General features: G+C 50.2%; 1 protein-coding gene across 3 annotated transcripts in view; it reads left to right on the forward strand.

The window, feature by feature from the left end:
* Positions 1-13,343: 13,343 nt before the first annotated feature.
* Positions 13,344-20,386, forward strand: part of TMEFF1 (transmembrane protein with EGF like and two follistatin like domains 1) — a 55,471-nt gene continuing 48,428 nt past the window's right edge. Inside the window, exon 1 of one of the 3 annotated variants that reach the window (XM_077310858.1) lies at positions 13,344-13,392. In XM_077310858.1, the coding sequence (XP_077166973.1) occupies positions 13,359-13,392 (34 nt within the window). In that variant the 5' untranslated portion in view covers positions 13,344-13,358. Of the gene's footprint in view, positions 13,393-13,781; positions 13,996-15,587; positions 15,731-20,386 lie in introns of those variants that run through there. The other 2 variants (XM_077310857.1, XM_077310856.1) reach the window with 2 other exon arrangements.

Genomic DNA, 20,386 nt, shown 5'->3' on the forward strand with positions numbered 1-20,386 from the left:
AGAGCAGACTTAGTGATTGGAGCTAGGCCTCAGCACTGGGTTGATAACTAGCTGTTTGGATATGGACTCTATTTCTATGTCCATGCCTCTTCCCTTGATTGGTAATAGTTCGGGGAGTGTTCAAAGGTAATTGGAGATGATTTGGGGCTCAAAAGCCTCTACACCAGTACCTGTTCGTAGGGTGAGATTGGGAAGTAGCCATGCCCAAGTTACGAGCTGCTAACTTGTACTTCCTCATTTTCTCATGGAAATCGTCAGCATCTTGCCTGGAAAGGTCTGACCCATCCAAGGGGAGATCCTCAATTTTAGCTTTAACATCACTAGTTGACAACCATAATCAGCTATATCTTCTCAGGGCTAGATATCTTCTCAGGGCGGACATCAAATGTACATGGCAGTCTGCTCCATGGTCAGACACCTTCAGTTGTTTCTTCCCAAGGTGTTGGCCATCAAGTATAGCTGCTGGTGCCTGTCCTCTGGCATACCATCCAAAAAGGAAAGCATCCTGTCCCACAATGCCACCTGGTACCTACTCATAATGGCTTCCATATTGATCACACTAATTTCCGTAGCTTCCCTAGATGTCTTCCTTATTGTGGGAGCAGAGTGACTATTGGTTCTACCTGAGCCTCAGGGGAGGGCGGTAGATGGTAGAATGGGTGAGAAAATAGTGTCTGAATTTGCATGCCTAGAAAGGAATTCAGCATCCTGTTTCTTAAACTTATATAAATCCTCAAGCCTCTAAGAAGAGGCAGAAGCAGAATAAGGATTTTCCCAAATTCCGTAGCTCGCTCTATGTGGGCCGCCCCCTGGCTCTGACCCGGAAGATACAACTGGTACAAAATGCAGCTGCACTAGAACACCACGGAGGGCCCATATTCAGCTGGTGTTGCAACCTCTGCACTGGTTACCAGTCTGCTTCCGGATCAGGCTCAAGGTATTGGATGAGGTGGAAGTAGTGGACACACGTGGCAGTAGTGATCATGTGATTTTGGAATTTCCAATTGTTTATTATTTATTTTCTTATATTTTTATACCGCTCTCCCATACGGTCCAGGGAATGTAGGAAAGAGAATACCTTTCCATAGTTGGACGTATAGACTAGACTTCAGAAGAAGAAGAGTTGGTTCTTATATGCCGCTTTTCCCTACCCAAAGGAGGCTCAAAGCGGCTTACAGTCTCCTTCCCTTTCCTCTCCCCACAACAGACACCCTGTGGGGTGGGTGAGGCTGAGAGAGCCCTGATATCACTGCTCGGTCAGAACAGTTTTATCAGTGCCGTGGCGAGCCCAAGGTCACCCAGCTGGCTGCATGTGGGGGAGCGCAGAATCGAAACTGGCATGCCAGATTAGAAGTCCACACTCCTAACCACTACACCAAACTGGCTCTCAGGAAAGCTGATTTTAACAGACAAAGGTAAGTTGGGTAGAGTCCTGTGGTCAGAAAGGCTTACGGAGATGGGAGTCCAAGAGGGGTGGAAATTTCTTAAAAGTGTAATACTGAAGGCTCAATCACAAGCAATTCCCTTGAGAAGAAAAGATGGAAGGAGCCTAAGGAAGCAAGGTGGTTCCATAGGCAGTTGTCAGATTATTTGAGAAATAAAAAACAGACATTTAGGAAATGGAAGGAAGGCCTTATTACCAAGGAGGAGTATAAACAAATGACTGTAGGGGGAGTGTTAGAAAAGCTCAATATGAGCTTAGGCTAGCAAGAAATGCTAAACAAAACAAAAAAGGCTTCTTTAGCTATTATCAAGTAAGAAAAAGTGTAGGGACACCATAGGACCACTGCTAGGACAAGAAAGTGAAATTATAACCGATGATGAAGAGAGGGCTGAACTGCTTAACTCCTATTTCTCCTCGGTCTTCTCTTGTGAGGGAAATAGTGTTCAATGTGGCAAAAACGTAACACAACACAGAGGACGGGAATGGTGGCCTAGGATCACTGTTGGAGCAGTCCACAAACACCTAGTTTCCTTAAATGAAACAAAGTCTTCTGGGCCAGTTGAACTGCATCCAAGGGTACTAAAAGATGTAATCTCTGAATCTCTGTCCATTATTTTTGAAACTTCTTGGAGAACAGGTGAGGTGCCAGATGATTGGAGGTGGAAAAATATTGTCCCCATCTCCAAGAAAGGGAAAAAAGAGGATCTGGGTAACTATTGACCTGTCACCTTGACATCTGCAGCTGGCAAAATTTTGGAACATATCATCGAACTGTCGGTACTTGTGCAGCTGGAACAGAGAGCTGTGATGTCTAAGACTCAGTACGGGTTTTGAAAGAATGGGTCTGGACCTAATAGGAATCACAGAAATCTGGTGGGATAATACTCACAACTGGAATACTAAAATTGAGGGGTACAATCTATTCAGAAGGGACAGTCAAGAAATGAAGGGGGGATGTGTAGCAATATATGTTAGGAATCTTTATACTTGTGAAGAAATACAGGTACCTGAGCATGAAAGTTCAATTGAGTTTATTTGGGTAAATATAAAAGTAGTAGGAAATAAGAGTGGTATTATTGTGGGGGTCTGCTATAGACCACCAAGCCAGTCAGAGGACTTGAATGAGATACTGGTAGACCAAATTACACAATTTTCAAACAGTGGTCACGGGTGACTTCAATTACCCAGATATCTGTTGGCAGACCAACTCTGCTAAAAATGAAAACTCCGTTAAATTCTTAACTTGTCTTGCCAACAGCTTCATTTCCCAGAGGGAGGGGAACCAGGGGCTCTGCTATTTTAGACTTGATTCTCATCAATAGGGAAGAACGGGTAGATGAGGTGGAAGTAGTGGGCACACTTGGTAGCAGTGACCATGTGCTTTTGGAATTTTCAATTTCTCTACGTAACAGAAAACGCTTACGTAGTCATACGTATAGACTGGACTTCAGGAAAGGTGATTTTCACAGACTTAAAGTCCCATGGTCAGAAAGACTTAAAGAGATGGGAGTTCAAGAGGGCTGTGAGTTTCTTAAAAGTGAAATACTGAAGGCTGAATAACAAACAATTTCCTTGAGAAGAAAAGATGGAAGGAGCCTAAGGAAGCCAAGTTGGCTCCATAAGCAGTTGTCAAAAGATTTGAGGAATAAAAAAGCGTCATTTAGGAAATGGAAGGAAGGCCTTATTATCAAGGATGAGTATAAACAAATAACCAATGATTGTAGGTGGAGTGTTAGAAAAGCTAAAGCTCAATATGAGCTTAGGCTAGCAAGAAATGCTAAACATAACAAAAAAGGCTTCTTTAGTTATATTTCAAACAAGAAAATGAATAAGGATACTATAGGACCACTGCGGGGACAAGAAAGTGAAAATATAACAGATGATTAAGAGAGGGCTGAACTGCTTAACTCCTATTTGGTGTAGTGGTTAGGAGTGCGGACTTCTAATCTGGCATGCCAAGTTCGATTCTGCGCTCCCCCACATGCAGCCAGCTGGGTGACCTTGGGCTCACCATGGCACTGATAAAACTGTTCTGATCGGGCAGTGATATCAGCGCTCTCTCATCCTCACCCACCCCACAGGGTGTCTGTTGTGGGGAGAGGAATGGGAAGGCGACTGTAAGCCGCTTTGAGCCTCCTTCGGGTAGGGAAAAGCGGCATATAAGAACCAACTCTTCTTCCTCTTCTTCTATTTCTCCTCGGTTTTCTCTGGTGAGGGAAACAGTGATCAATGTGGCAGTGATCAATGTGTCAAATACATAACACAACATGGGACAGGAATGGTGGCCTAGGATCATTTGGGGGGCAGTCCACAAACACCTAGTTTCTTTAAATGAAACCAAGTCTTTTGGGCCAGATGAACTGCATCCAAGGGTACTAAAAGAACTTGCAGATGTCATCTCTGAACCTGTGTCCATTATTTTTGACACTTTTTGGAGAACAGGTGAGGTGCCAGATGATTGGAGGCGGGCAAATGTTGTCCCCATCTTCAAGAAAGGGGAAAAGGAGGATCCGGGTAATTATTGACCTGTCAGCTTGACATCTGTAGCTGGCAAAATTTTGGAACAAATAATCAAACACTTGGTCCTGGAGCAGCTGGAACGGAGGGCTGTGATTTCTAAACCTCAGCATGGGTTTCTTAAGAACAAGTCATGTCAGACCAACCTTATCTCTTTTTTCAAGAAAGTGACTACCTTGCTGGATCAGAGGAATGCCATGGACATAGTTTATTTGGATTTTAGTAAAGCTTTTGATAAGGTTCCACATGATATTCTTGTTCACAAGTTGGTAAAATGTGGTATGGATCCTAATTCTGTCAGGTGGATCAATAACTGGTTGACAAATCGTACCTAGAGGGTACTTGGTAATGGTTCAGCATCTTCTTGGAAAAGAGTGACAAGTGGAGAACCCCAAGGATCTGTCCTGGGGCCTGTGTTGTTCAACATATTTATAAATGATTTGGATGAGGGATTAGAGGGGATACTTATTAAATTTGCAGACGATACTAAACTGGGAGGGGTAGCAAACACAACAGAAGACAGAATCAGAATACAGGATGATCTTGATAGGCTCGAGAAGTGGGCTAAACTGAATAAAATTAAGTTCAATAGGGACAAATGTAAAGTTCTGCATTTAAGTAGGAAAAACCAAATACACCAATATAAGATGGGGGAGACTTGTCTTGGCAGTAGCATGTGCGAAAAGGATCTAGGAGTCTTAGTAGGACATACATTGAACATGAGTCAGTGGCTAAAAAGGCAAATGGGATTTGGGGATGTATCAAATAGAGTATTATATCCAGATCACAGGAGGTGATGGTACCACTTTACTCTGCTCTGGTTCGGCCTCACTTGGAGTCCTGTGTTCAGTTTTGGGCACCCCAGTTGAAGAGGAATGTTGGCAAACTGGAATGTGTCCAGAGGAGGGCAACAAAGATGGTGAGGGGTTTGGAGACCAAGACATATGAAGAAAGGTTGGGGGGAGCTTGGTCTGTTTAGTCTAGAGAGGAGACGGACTGAGTGGGGATCTGATAACCATCTTCAAGTATTTAAAATGGTGCCATATGGAGGATGGAGCAGAATTGTTCTCTCTTACCCCAGAAGGATAGACCAGAATGAGTGGGATGAAATTAATTAAAAAGAAATTCCATCTAAACGTCCGGAACAAGTTCCTGACAGTTAGAGCGGTTTCTCAGTGGAACAGGCTTCCTCAGGAGGTGGCGGGTTCTTCATCTTTGGAAATTTTAAAACAGAGGCTGTGAAGGCAAAGGGGTGGCAAGTTACAGTAGATGAGCAATTGGGTTGTGAATGTCCTGCATAGTGCAGGTGGTTGGACTAGATGACCCATGAGGTCCCTTCCAACTCTATTATTCTATGATTCTGTGATTCTAAGTCATGTCAGGCAAACCTTATCTCTTTTTTCGAGAAAGTGACTACCTTGCTGGATCAAGGTAATGCTGTAGACATAGTTTATCTGGATTTCAGTAAAGCTTTTGATAAGGTTCCACATTGTATTCTTGTTGACAAGCTGGTAAAATGTGGTATGGATCCTCATTCTGTCAGGTATCTGCTCCTAATTCTGTCAACCATAACTGGTTGACTGATCGTACCCAAAGTGTACTTGTAAATGCTTAAGCATCCTCTTGGTCAGGAGTGACAAGTGGAGTGCCCCAGGGATCTGTCCTGGGGCCTGTGTTGTTCAGCATATTTATAAATGATTTGGATGGATGAGGGATTAGAGTGGATAGTTATTAAATTTGCAGAAGATACTAAACTGGGAGTTGTAGGAAACAGCAGAAGACAGAATCAGAAAACAGGGTGATATTGATAGGCTCCAGAACTGGTCTAAACTGAATTAAATAAAATTAATAGATGATGGTATGTCCTCTCCTTAAGAAACCATCTCTGGACCCGTATGGCCCTGCTAGCTACTAACCAGTTGCGCATTTAGCATTCCTGGGAAAAGTGGTAGAAAGGGCTGCGGCAGACCAGCTCCTAGCATTCCTGGAAGATACTTTGGTGCTCGACCCATACCAGTCTGGCTTTCGTCCTGGCCTCAGGGTGGAGACAGTGTTGGTCACCTTGTTGGATGATCTCCGTTTCCAGCTTGATCGAGGCGGTTCAGCCTTGCTGGTTCTTTTAGATCTAATTGCTGCGTTTGATGTGGTCGATCATGAGCTGCTGGTGAACTACCTTGCCAGTATGGGGATAAGTGGTACAGCCTTGAGCTGGATACGCTCCTCCCTCCACAACCGAACACAGAGGGTTGCAGTGGGGAAAGAGTTATTGGGCCCTTATCGGCTCCCTTATGGGGTCCCTCAGGGCTTGGTGCTCTCCTCCACATTATTTAACATCTTTATGCACCCTCTGGTTCAGCTGGTGCGGAGTTATGGGCTGGGTTGCTATCAGTACGCTGCCATCAGACATCCAGCTCTATCTCCTCATGGATGGCCACCTGGACTCCCTTTCGGAATCATTTGCCAGATGTTTGGAAGCCGTAGCTGGATGGCTCAAGCAGAGTCGCCTGAAACTCAACTCCTCCAAGACGGAGGTCTTGTGGCTGGGCCGTAGGGGGCCAGACCAGGAAGCGCGCTTACCCTCTCTGGCAGGAAGGCAGCTGGAGATCACGTCCCAGTTATTATTGATGCCTCAGTGACACTCGAGACACAGGTCAAACAAGTAGCTGACCAGACATTTTCCCATCTTTGCCAGGCTCGGCTACTAGAGCCCTATCTGTCCTCTGAACACCTGGCCACAGTGATCCGTGGAACAGTCACCTCCAGAATAGATTTCTGTAACTCGCTCTACACTGGTCTGCCTTTGGGCATGATCCGGAAACTACAGCTGGTTCCAAAACTCAGCTGCTAGGGTCCTCAGAGGTATATCTTGGGGGGTCCACATCCAGCCGATGCTGAGGCAGCTGCATTGGTTGCCAGTTATTTTCTGGATCAGGTTCAAGGTTTTGATTTTGACCTTCAAGGTCATCCAAGGTTTGGGCCCAGTGTATATGAGGGGCGGCCTGTCACCCTATGTCCCCCCGCAGGGCTCTACGCTCTGCGAGTGCTAACCTTTTGGTCATCCCCGGCCCCAGGGAACTTCACCTGGCCTTGGCCAGGGCCAGGGCCTTTTCAGTCCTGGCCCCTACAGGGTAGAATGAGCTCCCGGAAGAGCTGCGGGCCCTGCAGGAACTTCCAGCGTTCCGCAGGGCCTGCAAGATGGTGCTCTTCCGCCAGGTCTACAGTTGAGGCCAGACAGCAAGGAGATCATGCCCCCACACCTCATAAAATGATGGTAGTGAGCTCCATCAGCATCCCTCCACCTCCCTTTTTAGATGGGATGTAGAATTAGTCTAGGATGAGCTTTTTCGCCACAACTCTTGGTCGATAGGCTATTTTATCTGTATTAGTTTTTACTGTTTTAAGTGTTTAGAGGGTATTTTATGTGATTGTGACCTGCTTCGAGCCTCTGTGGGGAGGTGGGAAATAAATATAACAACAACAACAACAACAACAACAATAAAAAATGTAAAGTTTAGGTAGGAAAAAACATATACACCAATATAGATGGGGGAGACTTGCCTTGGTAGTAGTATGGGTGAAAGGGATCTAGGAGTCTTAGTAGACCATGCATTGAACATTGTCAAGCGCTAAAAGAACTCACAACAAAACCTCTATAATAAGAAAGCTTTAATGGAAGTTTACTCTAGTCACTATAACTCAAGAAGTCAAATCTACCCCACAATAGAATTGCAAGCCCTTTTCAATACAATTCTCCCGCCCAAAACTTGAATGTTCCCAAGGGGAGGGGTGTCCTCATCCCCAGGTGCCATCTCAGGCATCCTGCCAGAGGTGCTACAATTTGCACGTCCTTGGACTGGCCGGCACCAGTGACAAGATACACTGTTGCTGTTACAATATCCAGAGCGAGCAGGCAAAGATCAAAGCACAAACAATTCAGAGTGGGCACTACAAAGCATGATAACATGATAACATAAGTGGAGCAGGGGCTCAGGCAGCGACATCCTTCGGCAAAAGACTACCCCCCTCCCGGGCCTCAGTAAAACTGTCAAGTGTTGACCGGTCCCCAGTGATAAAAAGGTTGGGGACCACTGATATACAGGATGAGGATGAGTTGTTCTCTCTTGTCCCTGAAGGATGGACCAGAACGAATGGGATGAAATTAATTCAAAAGAAATTATATCTAAACATCCGGAAGAAGTTCCTGACAGTTAGAGCGGTTTCTCAGTGGAACAGGCTTCCTCGGGAGGTGGTGGGTTCTCCATCTTGGGAAATTATAAACAGACGCTGGTTAGCCATCTGACGGAGAGGCTGATTCTGTAAAGATTCAAGGGGTAATCCAACAGGTGAAGAGGGGTCATTACTAAAGAGCATTTACACTTGGTGAGGCTAATATTTGTATAGTGGATACCATAGAAACCCTTGGAGATTGAACCACATACATATTACCATAGGATTAAGGTCATACCCTTCTGATATATGATAAGAATTCATTTAAAGAGGATCTATTATTAAATATTGAAGAATATCCTACATCACTGGCAAAGATACCAAAAACGAAAAAATACCTAGGAGTTCGTTTTGATATTTTGGAAGTTTGAGGTATTTTTTACAGTGGAATAAACTGTTATTTGCCATCGCCAGCTTGAAAATAATTTAATTTGCTTGCTAAGATTCAAGGAGGTGGCAGGTTACACTGTTAGCGATAAGGTTGTGGGTGTCCTGCATGGTGCAGGAGTTGGACTAGATCAGTGGTCCCCAACCTTTTTGAGGCTGGGGACCGGCAGGGCAACTGCCCGCCTGCGCATGCCGCGCGGGTGTGGCCACGGGAAGTTTTTTACTGCGGGGGGGGGGGGGGTAGGGAGCCACGGCCCGGCACCATGGCCTTCTCGGCCTGGCACCGGGCCACGGCCCGCGGGTTGGGGGCCACTGGACTAGATGACATAGGAGGTTACTTCCAACTGTATGATTCCACGATTCCTGTGTCAATTAGGCGCATACCAATAACTTGTGATCGACCACATCAAATGCAGCCAGTAGGTCTAATAAAATGAGAATGGCCGCCCTGCCCCAGTCCAGTTGGTGCTGAAGATCATCCGTCAGAGCAACCAGCATGGTCTCCACGCCATGGCTCGGGTGGAAGCCAGACTTGTATGGGTCGAGGGCTATAGTTTCATCCAAATATGCCATTAGCTGGTCTGCCATGGCCATCTCAACTACCTTACCTTACCCAGTAACGCTAGATGTTATACCAGGCAGTAGCTGGCTGGGTTCTGTAGGTCCAGTGGGCAAATCACTGCCGTCTTAAGTCCCTGAGGGAATTCTCCCGATAAAAGGAAGAGGTTCACAATCTCCCCCAGTGGTCCCTCTTATCCGCTGGTCGCTCGTCTTGAACAGCCAAGATGGACAGGGATCCAAAGGGTAAGTGGTCACCCTCCCTGACCCTAGCAGTTTGTTCACTTCAGTTAAAGAATGCTGTCTGAAGCCATCAAACCTTATCCTTGTTGATGGCCATGGAGCTTCCAGTTTGTGTTCTGTATCAATTGTGGCTATAAGTTCACAAAAAAGCTTGCTAAAGCCTGACAGCATAAGTTCATAGAATCATAGAATCATAGAATTGGAAGGGGCCATACAGGCCATCTAGTCCAACCCCCTGCTCAACGCAGAATTAGCCCTAAGCATCCTAAAGCATCCAAGAAAAGTGTGTATCCAACCTTTGCTTGAAGACTGCTAGTGAGGGGGAGCTCACCACCTCCTTAGGCAGCCTATTCAACTGCTGAACTACTCTGACTGTGAACATTTTTTCCTGATATCTAGCCTAGATCGTTGTACTTGAAGTTTAAACCCATTACTGCGTGTCCTCTCCTCTGCAGCCAACAGAAACAGCATCCTGCCCTCCTCCAAGTGACAACCTTTTAAATACTTAAAGAGGACTATCATTTCCTCTCTCAACCTCCTTTTCTCCGGGCTGAACATTCCCCAGTCCCTCAACCTATCTTCATAGGGCTTGGTCCCTTGGCCCCAGATCATCTTCGTCGCTCTCCTCTGTACCCTCTCAATTTTATCTACATCCTTCTTAAAGTGAGGCCTCCAGAACTGCACACAGTACTCCAGGTGTGGTCGGACCAGTGCCGTATACAATGTGACTATGACATCTTGTGATTTTAATGTGATGCCCCTGTTGATACAGCCCAAAATGGCATTTGCCGTTTTTACCGCTGCATCACACTGCCTGCTCATGTTTAGCTTACAATCCATAAGTACCCCAAGGTCTCGTTCACACACAGTGTTACCTAGAAGCGTATCCCCCATCCAGTAGGCATGCTTTTCATTTTTCTGACCCAGATGCAGCACTTATCTTTATTAAATTGCATCTTGTTCTCATTTGCCCATTTTTCCATTGTGTTCAGATCTCGTTGAACTCTGTCTCTATCTTCTGGAGTATTTGCCAGTCCTCCCAATTTGGTGTCATCTGCAAATTTGATGAGTAGTCCCTCCACCCCCTCATCTAGATCATTAATAAATATGTTAAAAAGTAACGGGCCCAGCACGGAGCCCTGAGGTACCGCGCTACTCACCTCTCTCCAGTCTGATGAAACACCATTGACAACAACTCTTTGAGTGCGGTTCTCTAACCAATGCCCTATCCACCTGACTATCTGAAAATCCAGATTGCAGGCCTTCAACTTATCCATCAGAACATCATGGGGAACCTTGTCAAAAGCTTTACTAAAATCCAAGTAAATGACATCAACCGAATTTCCACGATCCAGCAAACCTGTTACTTGGTCAAAAAAGGAAACTAGGTTGGTCTGGCAGGACCTGTTGGAGACAAATCCATGCTGACTTCCTTGGATCACCAAATTGTCCTCCAGATGTTTGCAGATGGCTCCCTTTAATATCTGCTCCATTATCTTCCCCACAACAGAGGTCAGACTCACTGGTCTGTAGTTTCCGGGTCATCCTTCCTCCCTTTTTTGAAGATCGGAATAACATTTGCTCTCTTTCAGTCCTCCGGGACATCTCCAGTCCTTAAAGAGGTCCCGAAGATGATGGACAAGGGCTGTGCAAGTTCTCTGGAAAGTTCTTTGAACACTCTCGGGTGCATTTCATCTGGCCCCGGGGATTTGAACTCATCCAGTGCAGCTAAATGCCTCTCGACAACCTCTCTATCCATGTTAACCTGCCACCCAGACACTGTCCTTTGGCTACAGCCATCTCTAGATGTGCCTAAACACTTTGACCTGTGGGAAAAAACAGATGTAAAATAGGCACTAAGCCTTTCTGCTTTCTCTGCATCCTCCGTTAAGAGTTTGTCCATCCGCAACTCCCTATGTTGATCGTCTCCTTCCCCTTGTGGCTTCAGTTTAAATCTCTCCTGATGAATCTCCCCAGGTTCCTGCCAAACACATTCTTCCCCAGCTTCGATAAGTGCAGTCCATCAGGTGCTAGTAGACCTTCCTCAAGAAAGCCTATCCCATGGTCCCAGAAACCAAATCTCTCCTGCAGGCACCAACTACGCAGCCAGTGATTCACCTCCATTATCTTCCTCTCCCGACGCATTCCTCTTCCCTTGACAGGCAAGATTGAAGAGAATACCACTTGTGCCCCCATTTGCTTGAGCTTCCTCCCCAGATCTTGATAGTCTTTTTTAATAGGAGCGATGGTATTCAGGGACATGTCATTCGTTCCCACATGGACCATCACAAATGGGTAGTGATCTGTAGATTTAAGGAGTTTGGGCAGCCGTTCTGAAACGTCTTTAATTTTCGCCCCAGGCAAGCAACACACCTCTCAGGTTAGGGGGTCGGGCCCAGCCACATGGCGATCCATTCCTCTTAGCAGGGAGTCCCAATTACCAGTACTCTCCTTTTTTTTCTCTTCTCAATTCCATTTCCTTCTGTCCCTGTGGCCTCTTCCCTTTGTCTTAGACTTTGTTTTGGGACCTCTTCCCTTGTTGACCCTTGCACCTCCTCTGCAAGGGCCTGAAATCTATTCTGGAGCTCCAAAGGCCCCGAGAACCATCGCGCTCTACGCCGTTGAGTCTTTTTCCGAACTGTCTGCAGAGGTAAACTAGTATTTTGGCAACCTACTTCAAGGGTGGTCACAGATCGAGCTATCCTAAAGAATTGTGGCAAGTGAGAGCTTGGAGACGTGATTTCAACAGTGAAATAGTCACGTTTTGCCACTTTCACCGCTATCTCATAAACCCTCATAAGCATGCGATTAGATGTTCTTGCTGCCTCAATTCAAGTCAAAATGGGAACTCCTTTTCTTGGAAGGCTGCTGACAGTGCAAATGCTTAATGGGTAAGTATACCCGTCCCCCTCCTTCCATGGGGGTGCCAGGCTGTGGCGTTTATCAGCATGGCTTTAATAAACCTCTTTGGCTCTCTAAAGATTTAACTGTTAAACCTTTAGAGAGAGCCAAAGAGTTCCATAAGAACGTCTACTTCTGCTTCATTGACTATGCTAAAGCCTTTGATTGTGTGGAGCATAACAAATTGTGGCAAGTTCTTGAAGAGATGGGAATACCAGAGCATCTTATTTGTCTCTTGAGAAGCTTATATGCAGGTCAAGAAGCAACAGTGAGAACCGAGCATGGAATCACTGATTGGTTCAAAATTGAGAAAGGAGTTCGGCAAGGCTGTATACTGTCGCCTTGCCGATTTAGCTTGTATGCGGAGCACATCATGAGAAAGGCGGGGTTAGATGAGTCACAAATTGGGATCAAGATTGCAGGGAGAAATATCAACAACCTCAGATATGCAGATGATACCACTCTAATGGCAGAAAGTGAAGAGGAGCTAAAGAGCCTGTTGATGCGGGTGAAGGAGGAGAGTGCAAAAGTTGGCTTGAAACTCAACATCAAGAAAACGAAGATCATGGCATCCGGCCCTCTCAATTCCTGGCAAATAGATGGAGAAGAAATGGAGATAGTGACAGATTTTATTTTCCTGGGCTCCAAGATCACTGCAGATGGGGACTGCAGCAAAGAAATTAAAAGACGCTTGCTCCTGGGGAGGAAAGCTATGGCAAATCTAGACAGCATCCTAAAAAGCAGAGACATCACCCTGCCAACAAAAGTGCGTTTAGTCGAGGCTATGGTCTTCCCAGTTGCAATGTATGGCTGCGAAAGTTGGACCATAAGGAAGGCTGAACGTCAAAGAATTGAGGCTTTTGAACTCTGGTGCTGGAGAAGACTCTTGCGAGTCCCTTGGACTGCAAGGCGAACAAACCGGTCAGTCCTAGAGGAGATCAGCCCTGCCTGCTCCTTAGAAGGCCAGATCCTGAAGATGAAACGCAAATACTTTGGCCACCTCATGAGAAGGAAGGACTCCCTGGAGAAGAGCCTAATGCTGGGAGCGATCGAGGGCCAAAGAAGAAGGGGACGACAGAGAATGAGGTGGCTGGATGGAGTCCCTGAAGCAGAAGGTGCGAGCTTCAACGGGCTCCGGGGAAGGGCAGAGGACAGGGAGGCTGGCGGGAGAAGGCCGGGGCCGCCTGGCCGGGCTCCTCCGGGGCGGTCGCGCGCCTCCCTCCCCCCCCCGGACACCTGTGCTTGGCCTCGCGGGGCGTCCGTCCGTGCGTGCCGTCGGTGCCCCGTCCGGGCTCCTCGCCGACAGGGCCGGGCGGGGCGGGGGGGGGGGTTGAGAAGCGGCCCGGCCTGACCCTGCGGACGCCTCCCGAGGGAGGGAGGGAGGGGAGGGGAGGGGGAGGCGGCGAGGACGGCGGCGGCGGCGGCGTCACGTGGCGGAGGAGCCCCCTCCCCTCCCCTCCCCTCCTCCCCTCCCCTCGCCAGCCTTTGTTGCAGCCGGGCGGCGTCGGCGGCGTCGCGGGTGCCGGGGCGCGGGAGGCGGCGGGAGGGGAGGCGGCGGCGTTGACGGGGGCCGGCCATGGGGGCCCCCCCCGCGCTCCTGGCGCTACTGGCCCTGGGCGCCCTGGCCCCCGCCCGCGCCTCCAACCCGCTCGCGCCCGCCGCGCCCGCCCCCGACTGCGCGCCCCCCCCACGCGCCAAGGCCGGCGCCAACTGCTCAGGTGAGACGCGCCGGACCCTCCCGGCGGGAGGGCGGGAGCTGGGCGAGGGCGGGGCGCACGTGCCGCGGCGGCGGCGGCGGCGGCGAACAAAGGGCTGGGGCGCGGGGTGCCGGGCGGGGCTCCTTTGTCCGCGCCGGGCCCCTCCCCCTCCCCCTCCCCCTCCCCCCCTCCGGCCGCTCCTCGTCCTCGTCCGGCGGACCCTCCGAGCCTTCGGGGCGCGCTTGGCCTCCGGGTCCTGGGCCAGCCGGTCGCTCGGAGCCGCCCTCGCAGGATCGTTGTGCGGCTGAAAGGAGGGGGGAGGGGGGGGCTTTGCACCTGCAGAGCTTGGCGAGGGGGAAGGGCCGCCCCCTGGCAGGTGCTTGAGCCGCCCCCCCCCCGGGAAGGGCCAGAGTGGGCCTTCTCCCAGCCAGCGGGCCGGACCCGCCTACCGAGGAAGCCAGCTGGAGCCCCCCCGCCCCCTGCAGGCCCTTGTCCGGCCTCCGTGTCCAGGCGTGGGGCAGCCAAGGGAGCTCCCCCCCCCCCGGTGCCCAGGTGGGCCTTCCTGCCAGCTCCTGGCCGGGAGGAAGGAGGGGTGGGGGTGGGGGTGGGGGTGGAGCGGGGTCAGCAGGGTTGCAGGGGCGTTGAGGGGCTGGCGGGGCCGGGGCGTGGATTCCCTCGTCCTTTGTCTGCCCGCCGAGCGGTGGACGGAGCAGGCTGTCCCTGGGCTTCGTGCCGCCCTGCTCAGGCCGCCGCGTCGGAGTCCCGGGGGGGGGGGGCTGTGAGACCAGCCGGGGGCATTGCAGGCGCACGGAGGCTTCCCCCGCGAGACACCTGCGTTGGCCTCAAAGGGGCCCCGGGCCAGCCCACCTGAACGCAAACGGCCCAGAAAGCCCCGTGGGCTTGGCCTCAGCCAACGGCTCCGGGGCAGTCTAGGAATAGCCTCTCTGGATGGCTGTTGCGCCTGGCCCGAGGAGCAAGCTGGCTGCCTCTCCCGGTCTGCCGCCTGCCTTCTGGTGGGCTTGATCCTGCTCCAGATGGGTGGGGTTCTGGTTCTAGTTCTGGCACGCCTGACCTGCCCCCCCCCCCCCCCGCACACACACCCCAGGGTGATGACTGGTGCTCTTTCGGGCAAAGAAAGGCGAATTGGCCAATGCGCTGCTGGGAAACAGCCATGTGCCTGACAGGCAGGTTGTGCAGGCATCACCTCTGGGAAAGCCAGAGAACTTTAAGACACCCTCCAAAACAAAGTCCCAGCTGTGGACAGAGCGGTGTTCTGCTGAAAAACAGCTGGACCCACAGGGGCGAGTGAGGGGAGGACGTGTGCGGGCAGAGCCAGGCAAGGCTGAGACGAAGAACCTCTTTCCCCACGATCCCTCTCTTATCAAGTGCTGTCCAGCTCTTTGCACGGACCAAAGAGGTTAATGTACAGGGTTAGGATTCTCATACAAGGAACAAAATCCATGTGTTGCTGAGAGATCCGGGACTGCATTTTTGTGATGGGATCTGTCTGCCGTGGAGGGTCTTGATTTGGATTTATGGTGTCTTCCTTTCCCCTTCCCTTTTTCTCCCAAGGCTGTTATCAGACCTGGAAGGGCATCAAGTAGTCCCTCTCTCTTTGAAACCATGTAATGGGGAGGGATGCAGCCCTCCCACCGTCTGACTTGGGTCCCTATCTGGGTGCTGGGTCCTTTCATGAACATGCTCAGGAAATCTACACATTGCTGAGAGAAGCCACTAGTGTCACAACTGGATTCAGGTGTGTAGACATGTTGGTCTGAAGCAACAGCATATAGCTGGAGCTTAAGGGTTTTTTTAATGACCTTAGGCAGATGGGGAGTGGGTGGGCAGGAAGGGATGGGCCAGTGTCTGTCTCCTGTGGCCCTTCCTGGCATCCCCACGGAGTTGCTAATTACTGCTGTGGGATGGTAGGCGAATTTCCTCCAGGTCAGGCTGGATTCTGGAGATTTTTGGTGTTTGGGGGATCATTTGAGCCTGAAATTTGGGTTACGGTGGGTGGGGAGGTAGTTGTGAGTTCCTGCATTGTGTAAGGGGGGTTTGGACTAGATCAGTGGTCCCCAACCTTTTTATCACCGGGGACCGGTCAACACTTGACAATTTTAGTCTTTTGCAGAGGGCTGCCACCACCTGAGCCCCTGCAACACTTGCTTTCCCGCTGCCGTCCCTGATGTCCCGCTTCTCACTGGGAGGTGCTGCCAGCAGCAGCTGTGCAGTGCCACGCCGAGGGGGAGCCCCAGCCATGGCAGCCACTGGAGAGCACCAAAGGTGAGATGGCGGCAGAGTGGCAGGGCAGCCCCCAAGGCAGCAGCCGGGGAGGAGGACGAGGAGGAGCCGTGGCCCGGTACCGACTGATCCACGGACCAGGGGTTGGGGACCCCTGGTCTAGATGGCCTGGAGGTCCTTTCCAGTTCTATGATTCTGTACCTTGAATCAAACTGACTAGTTGGCCTTAAAGGTGCCATTGGACTCAAACGTTGGGATGCTGCCCCTTGATGGCCCCTTCCATGGTTAAGTGTCGTTCTTCAGGCCACTGTGGTTTTTATGCCCCCCCCCCCACTTGGGTTCTGTAGGCAGCTCGGCAGGAGCGTGTTTTTGGCCTCCTTTCTGCTCTCAGGGTGCTGGTGTGAGAAACCAAGACATCCTTCTTAACCATCCTTCTGCTGTCTTTCTGCACTGCTTGATGGCCATGCAAGAAAGTGGGTTCACCGTTCGATTTCGACCTTCCTTCACTGTACCAACTGGTGGCATCTTGGTCTGAGTTGCCTGCTGCCCTCTGAAGGGCCTTTGCCTTTGAGGCAAGGGATCCATTAATGCTAAGTCACCGTTCTCTGTTGCCCGTGGCCAGAACTGGCAAAGGTTGCCTGGTAGAAGCACATGACAGCAGTGGGGTCCACATGACCAAGGCTAGAGCAAGGGAAGAAGAGGAGAAAATGTGCTGCCGTGAGATCCATGGAGCAGCCACACCCAAGGGGCCAGGGAGATGACATTCTGATGGGGAGGAGCCATTATAAAGCTTAGACACGGCGGTTTCATACATTTCCTTTGGCTCCAGTTGGGGGAGAAGGGGGTACACACGTATCTTTCTATTTGGGTCATTGCTCAATCCTGTGTTTAAGGAGGAAAGTCTGTGTCTCATGTTTACATATTTTACATTTTGCCCCCTCAGGTAAGGTTCAGGTGGGCAGCCCTGCTGGTCTGAAGCAGCAGAACGACATTTCTGCCCAGTGGCACTTTTAAGCCCCACCCAGTTTCATTCAAGGTGCAAACGTGCATACGAAAGCTTGCCCTTCGAGCAGAACTCTGCTGATCTTGAAAGTGTCTCTGGACTCAGACTTTGTCCTACTGTCAAGTAAGGCAGAGTCTTTTAATAGCGTCCAAATTGTGAGCCCAGGTTTGGATTGCTCTGTCTTAAAGATGTTATATCTCCCCCCCTCCCCCCCCATCTGAGCAACCTTATTTCAATCCATCCTAACTTCCATGAAAGTATGCAAAAAGTTTATTTTCCTTTGCTCCTCAGAAGGAATACAAAATGTACTTAGGAGAAAGGTGAAGTTAATTCTGAGTTTTCTTTTGGAATTCTAGACCCTGACTTTTCATCTGTCTTACCCGATTAAAAAAAGACTTTTTATTTGTTCTATATGTGAAAGCTTGATCTTTCTTGCCTGTATCAAGATGAGCATCTTATTAAAACTGCATTCTCTGCTAGCCTAAAACTTTGAGTGTTTTTTTAATCTTTTAGAGAAAGATCTCGGGGCGGGGAGAGGTAATATTGGGATTTGAAAGCTCTAACAACTCAGTTCAGACATCGCATGAAACTGGTTTATTTGAACTATTGCTATTTTCTGAAGTATGTGCCGCCTTCTCTGATAATCCAAATGTGTATTTATTTATTTATTTATTTACTAGTAGGAAAGCCCATTTGTAAAAATGGGCTATTCCTGGGCCCGTGGGAAGGCTTGGTGGCCCCCACCAACGGGCGCATGCGTCATGGGCCGGGAGAAGGGCACGGCCGCACAGGTGCCCCCCCTCCCCGGGGAATGTGGCTGCCTCTGCGCGGTCCTTCGGTGCCCCCCCTCCCTGGGCCATGTGCTTGGGTGGGTGGCGGGAAAGGAGCAGGGCTGCTGCGTCAAAAGACGCGATGGCCCTGCTCCTTTCCGGCCACGTGTTCCGTCACCACCAGCCCCCTCTCTGGGCAAGGTCCATGGATGGGCGGCGGGAAAGGAGCAGGGCTGCCGCTTTTTTGACGCGGTGGCCCTGCTCCTTTCCCAGTGGCAAAGCGTCTCCCCCCAGGCGGTGAGTTACCTGAGTGGGTGCGCAGGACGGCCGAGTCGTTGGAGCGCGCAGCCGAGGATGGGCCAAGTAGCCAATGGCACGGCTCCCCATTGGCTACTTGGCCCCAGAGTGAAACTCGGAGGGGCCAATCAGGAGCTGCTTCGTGGCTCCTAATTGGCCCCTCCGAGTTTTTATCACGGTCTCGGCCCGCCCCTTTCTCCTCCCCATTAGCCTTTACTGTATTATTTAGACCGCTCCACGGGAGCGGTTTAAAGATAAAGATAAAGATTTTATTTAGATTTTTATACCGCCCTTCACTACGGCTCTGGGCGGTTTACAGAAAACATTTTGGAACATTTACATGAAACAGTATCAGTATATCAATATAACAATATAACAAAAATAATATACCAACTAGATCTTGTACAGTATTTCAACAACAATAACTTTGACACTCCCTTGGTAGGTTCTGCCTCTCAGTCTGGGGGGTGGGGGTGGGGGGTGGACGGACCTGTAGATGTTTTGGGTCAGTCGGCCTCAAGCGAATGCCTGGTGGAAGAGCTCCTTTTTGCAGGCCCTGCGGAATTGTGGGAGGGCTCTGATCTCCTCAGGGTGGGGGCCAGGACTGAAAAGGTTCTGGCCCTTGTTGAGGTCTGATGTGCCTCTTTAGGGCCAGGGATCCATAGCCAGTTGAAGATGGCGGAGCATAGAGGTCTTCTAGGGGTATAGGCAGAAGATACACTGGGCTCTCAGATACACTCAGATACACGTGGGCCCAGACCACGTATGGCCTTAAAGGTGATTACCAAAACCTTAAACTTAATCCAGAATTGAACTGGGAGCCAGCCGAGTTCTTGGAGTACCGGCCGGATGTGTAATCTCCATGATGTTTTAGTGAGAATCCTGGCCGTGGCGTTCTGCACCAGTTGTAGTTTCCGGATCAAGCATAAGGGCAGGCCTGCATAGAGCGAGTTGCAGAAGTCCAGTCTAGAGGTGACCATCTTGTAGATCACTGAGTCCAGGTGTTCCGGGGCCAAGTAGGGAGCTAGTAGTTTGGCTTGGCGGAGGTAGTAAAATGCCACTTGTGCTATCTTTGTGACCTGGGCTTCCATTGTAAGGGAAGCATCCAGGATCACGCTCAGGTTCCTGGCGGAGTGAGTCGCTAGGAGCTGCACACCGTCCAGGGTGGGCGGGCGCGCTTCCTCCCATGGTCCCTTCCTACCCAAACCCAGGACCTCCGTCTTTGCAGGGCTGAGCTTCAGACGACTCTGCTTGATCCATTTTGTCACTGCTTCCAGGCACCTGGCTAAAGATTCTGGAGGGGAGTCAGGGCAGTCATCCATCAGGAGGAAGAGCTGGGTGTCATCTGCGTATTGGTGGCAACCCAGCCCAAACCTCCGCACCAGCTGAGCAAGAGGGCGCATGAAGATATTAAATAGGATAGGAGAGAGCACTGCTCCTTGTCGGACTCCACATGTGAGCTGATGATGGCCAGATACTCTCTCTCCTATTGCTACCCTCTGTCCATGACCTTGGAGGAAGGAGATCAGCCATTTGAGGGCTGTCCCCCGTATCCCAGCGTCGGCAAGGCGGTGAGCTAGGAGCTCATGAGCGACTGTGTCAAACGCTGCCGACAGGTCTAATAGTAGCAGCGCTGACCCGCCTCGGTCCAGTTGGCGGCAGAGGTCATCCGTCAGGGCGACTAGCGCTGTCTCCACCCCGTGGCCAGGCCGGAAGCCTGACCGAAATGGATCAAGGGCTGAAGTTTCTTCCAGGAATGCTGATATTTGGCCCGCAGCAGCCCTTTCAACCAACTTCCCCAGAAACGCCAGATGCGAGACGGGGCGGTAGTTGTCAGGCTCCTGCGGAGCGAAGGATGGTTTTTTGAGCAACAAGCGTACCACTGCCTCTTTTAATCCCCCCGGGAATTCTCCCATTGAAAGGGAGAGGTTGATTATTTCCTGGAGGGGGGCTCCTATTCTTCTGTCTGTTGTTTTTAGGAGCCACGATGGACACGTTTGATGGACCTTAAACAACTGTTTTTAGTGAAGGGCCAACATTTGGAGAATCTCTGGGCCAAACTAGATTTGACAGTATCCGTGAGTCAGACCTGTGGGTGCCA

The sequence above is a fragment of the Paroedura picta genome, chromosome 14 (assembly GCF_049243985.1).
Source record: "Paroedura picta isolate Pp20150507F chromosome 14, Ppicta_v3.0, whole genome shotgun sequence".
NCBI lineage: Eukaryota > Metazoa > Chordata > Lepidosauria > Squamata > Gekkonidae > Paroedura > Paroedura picta.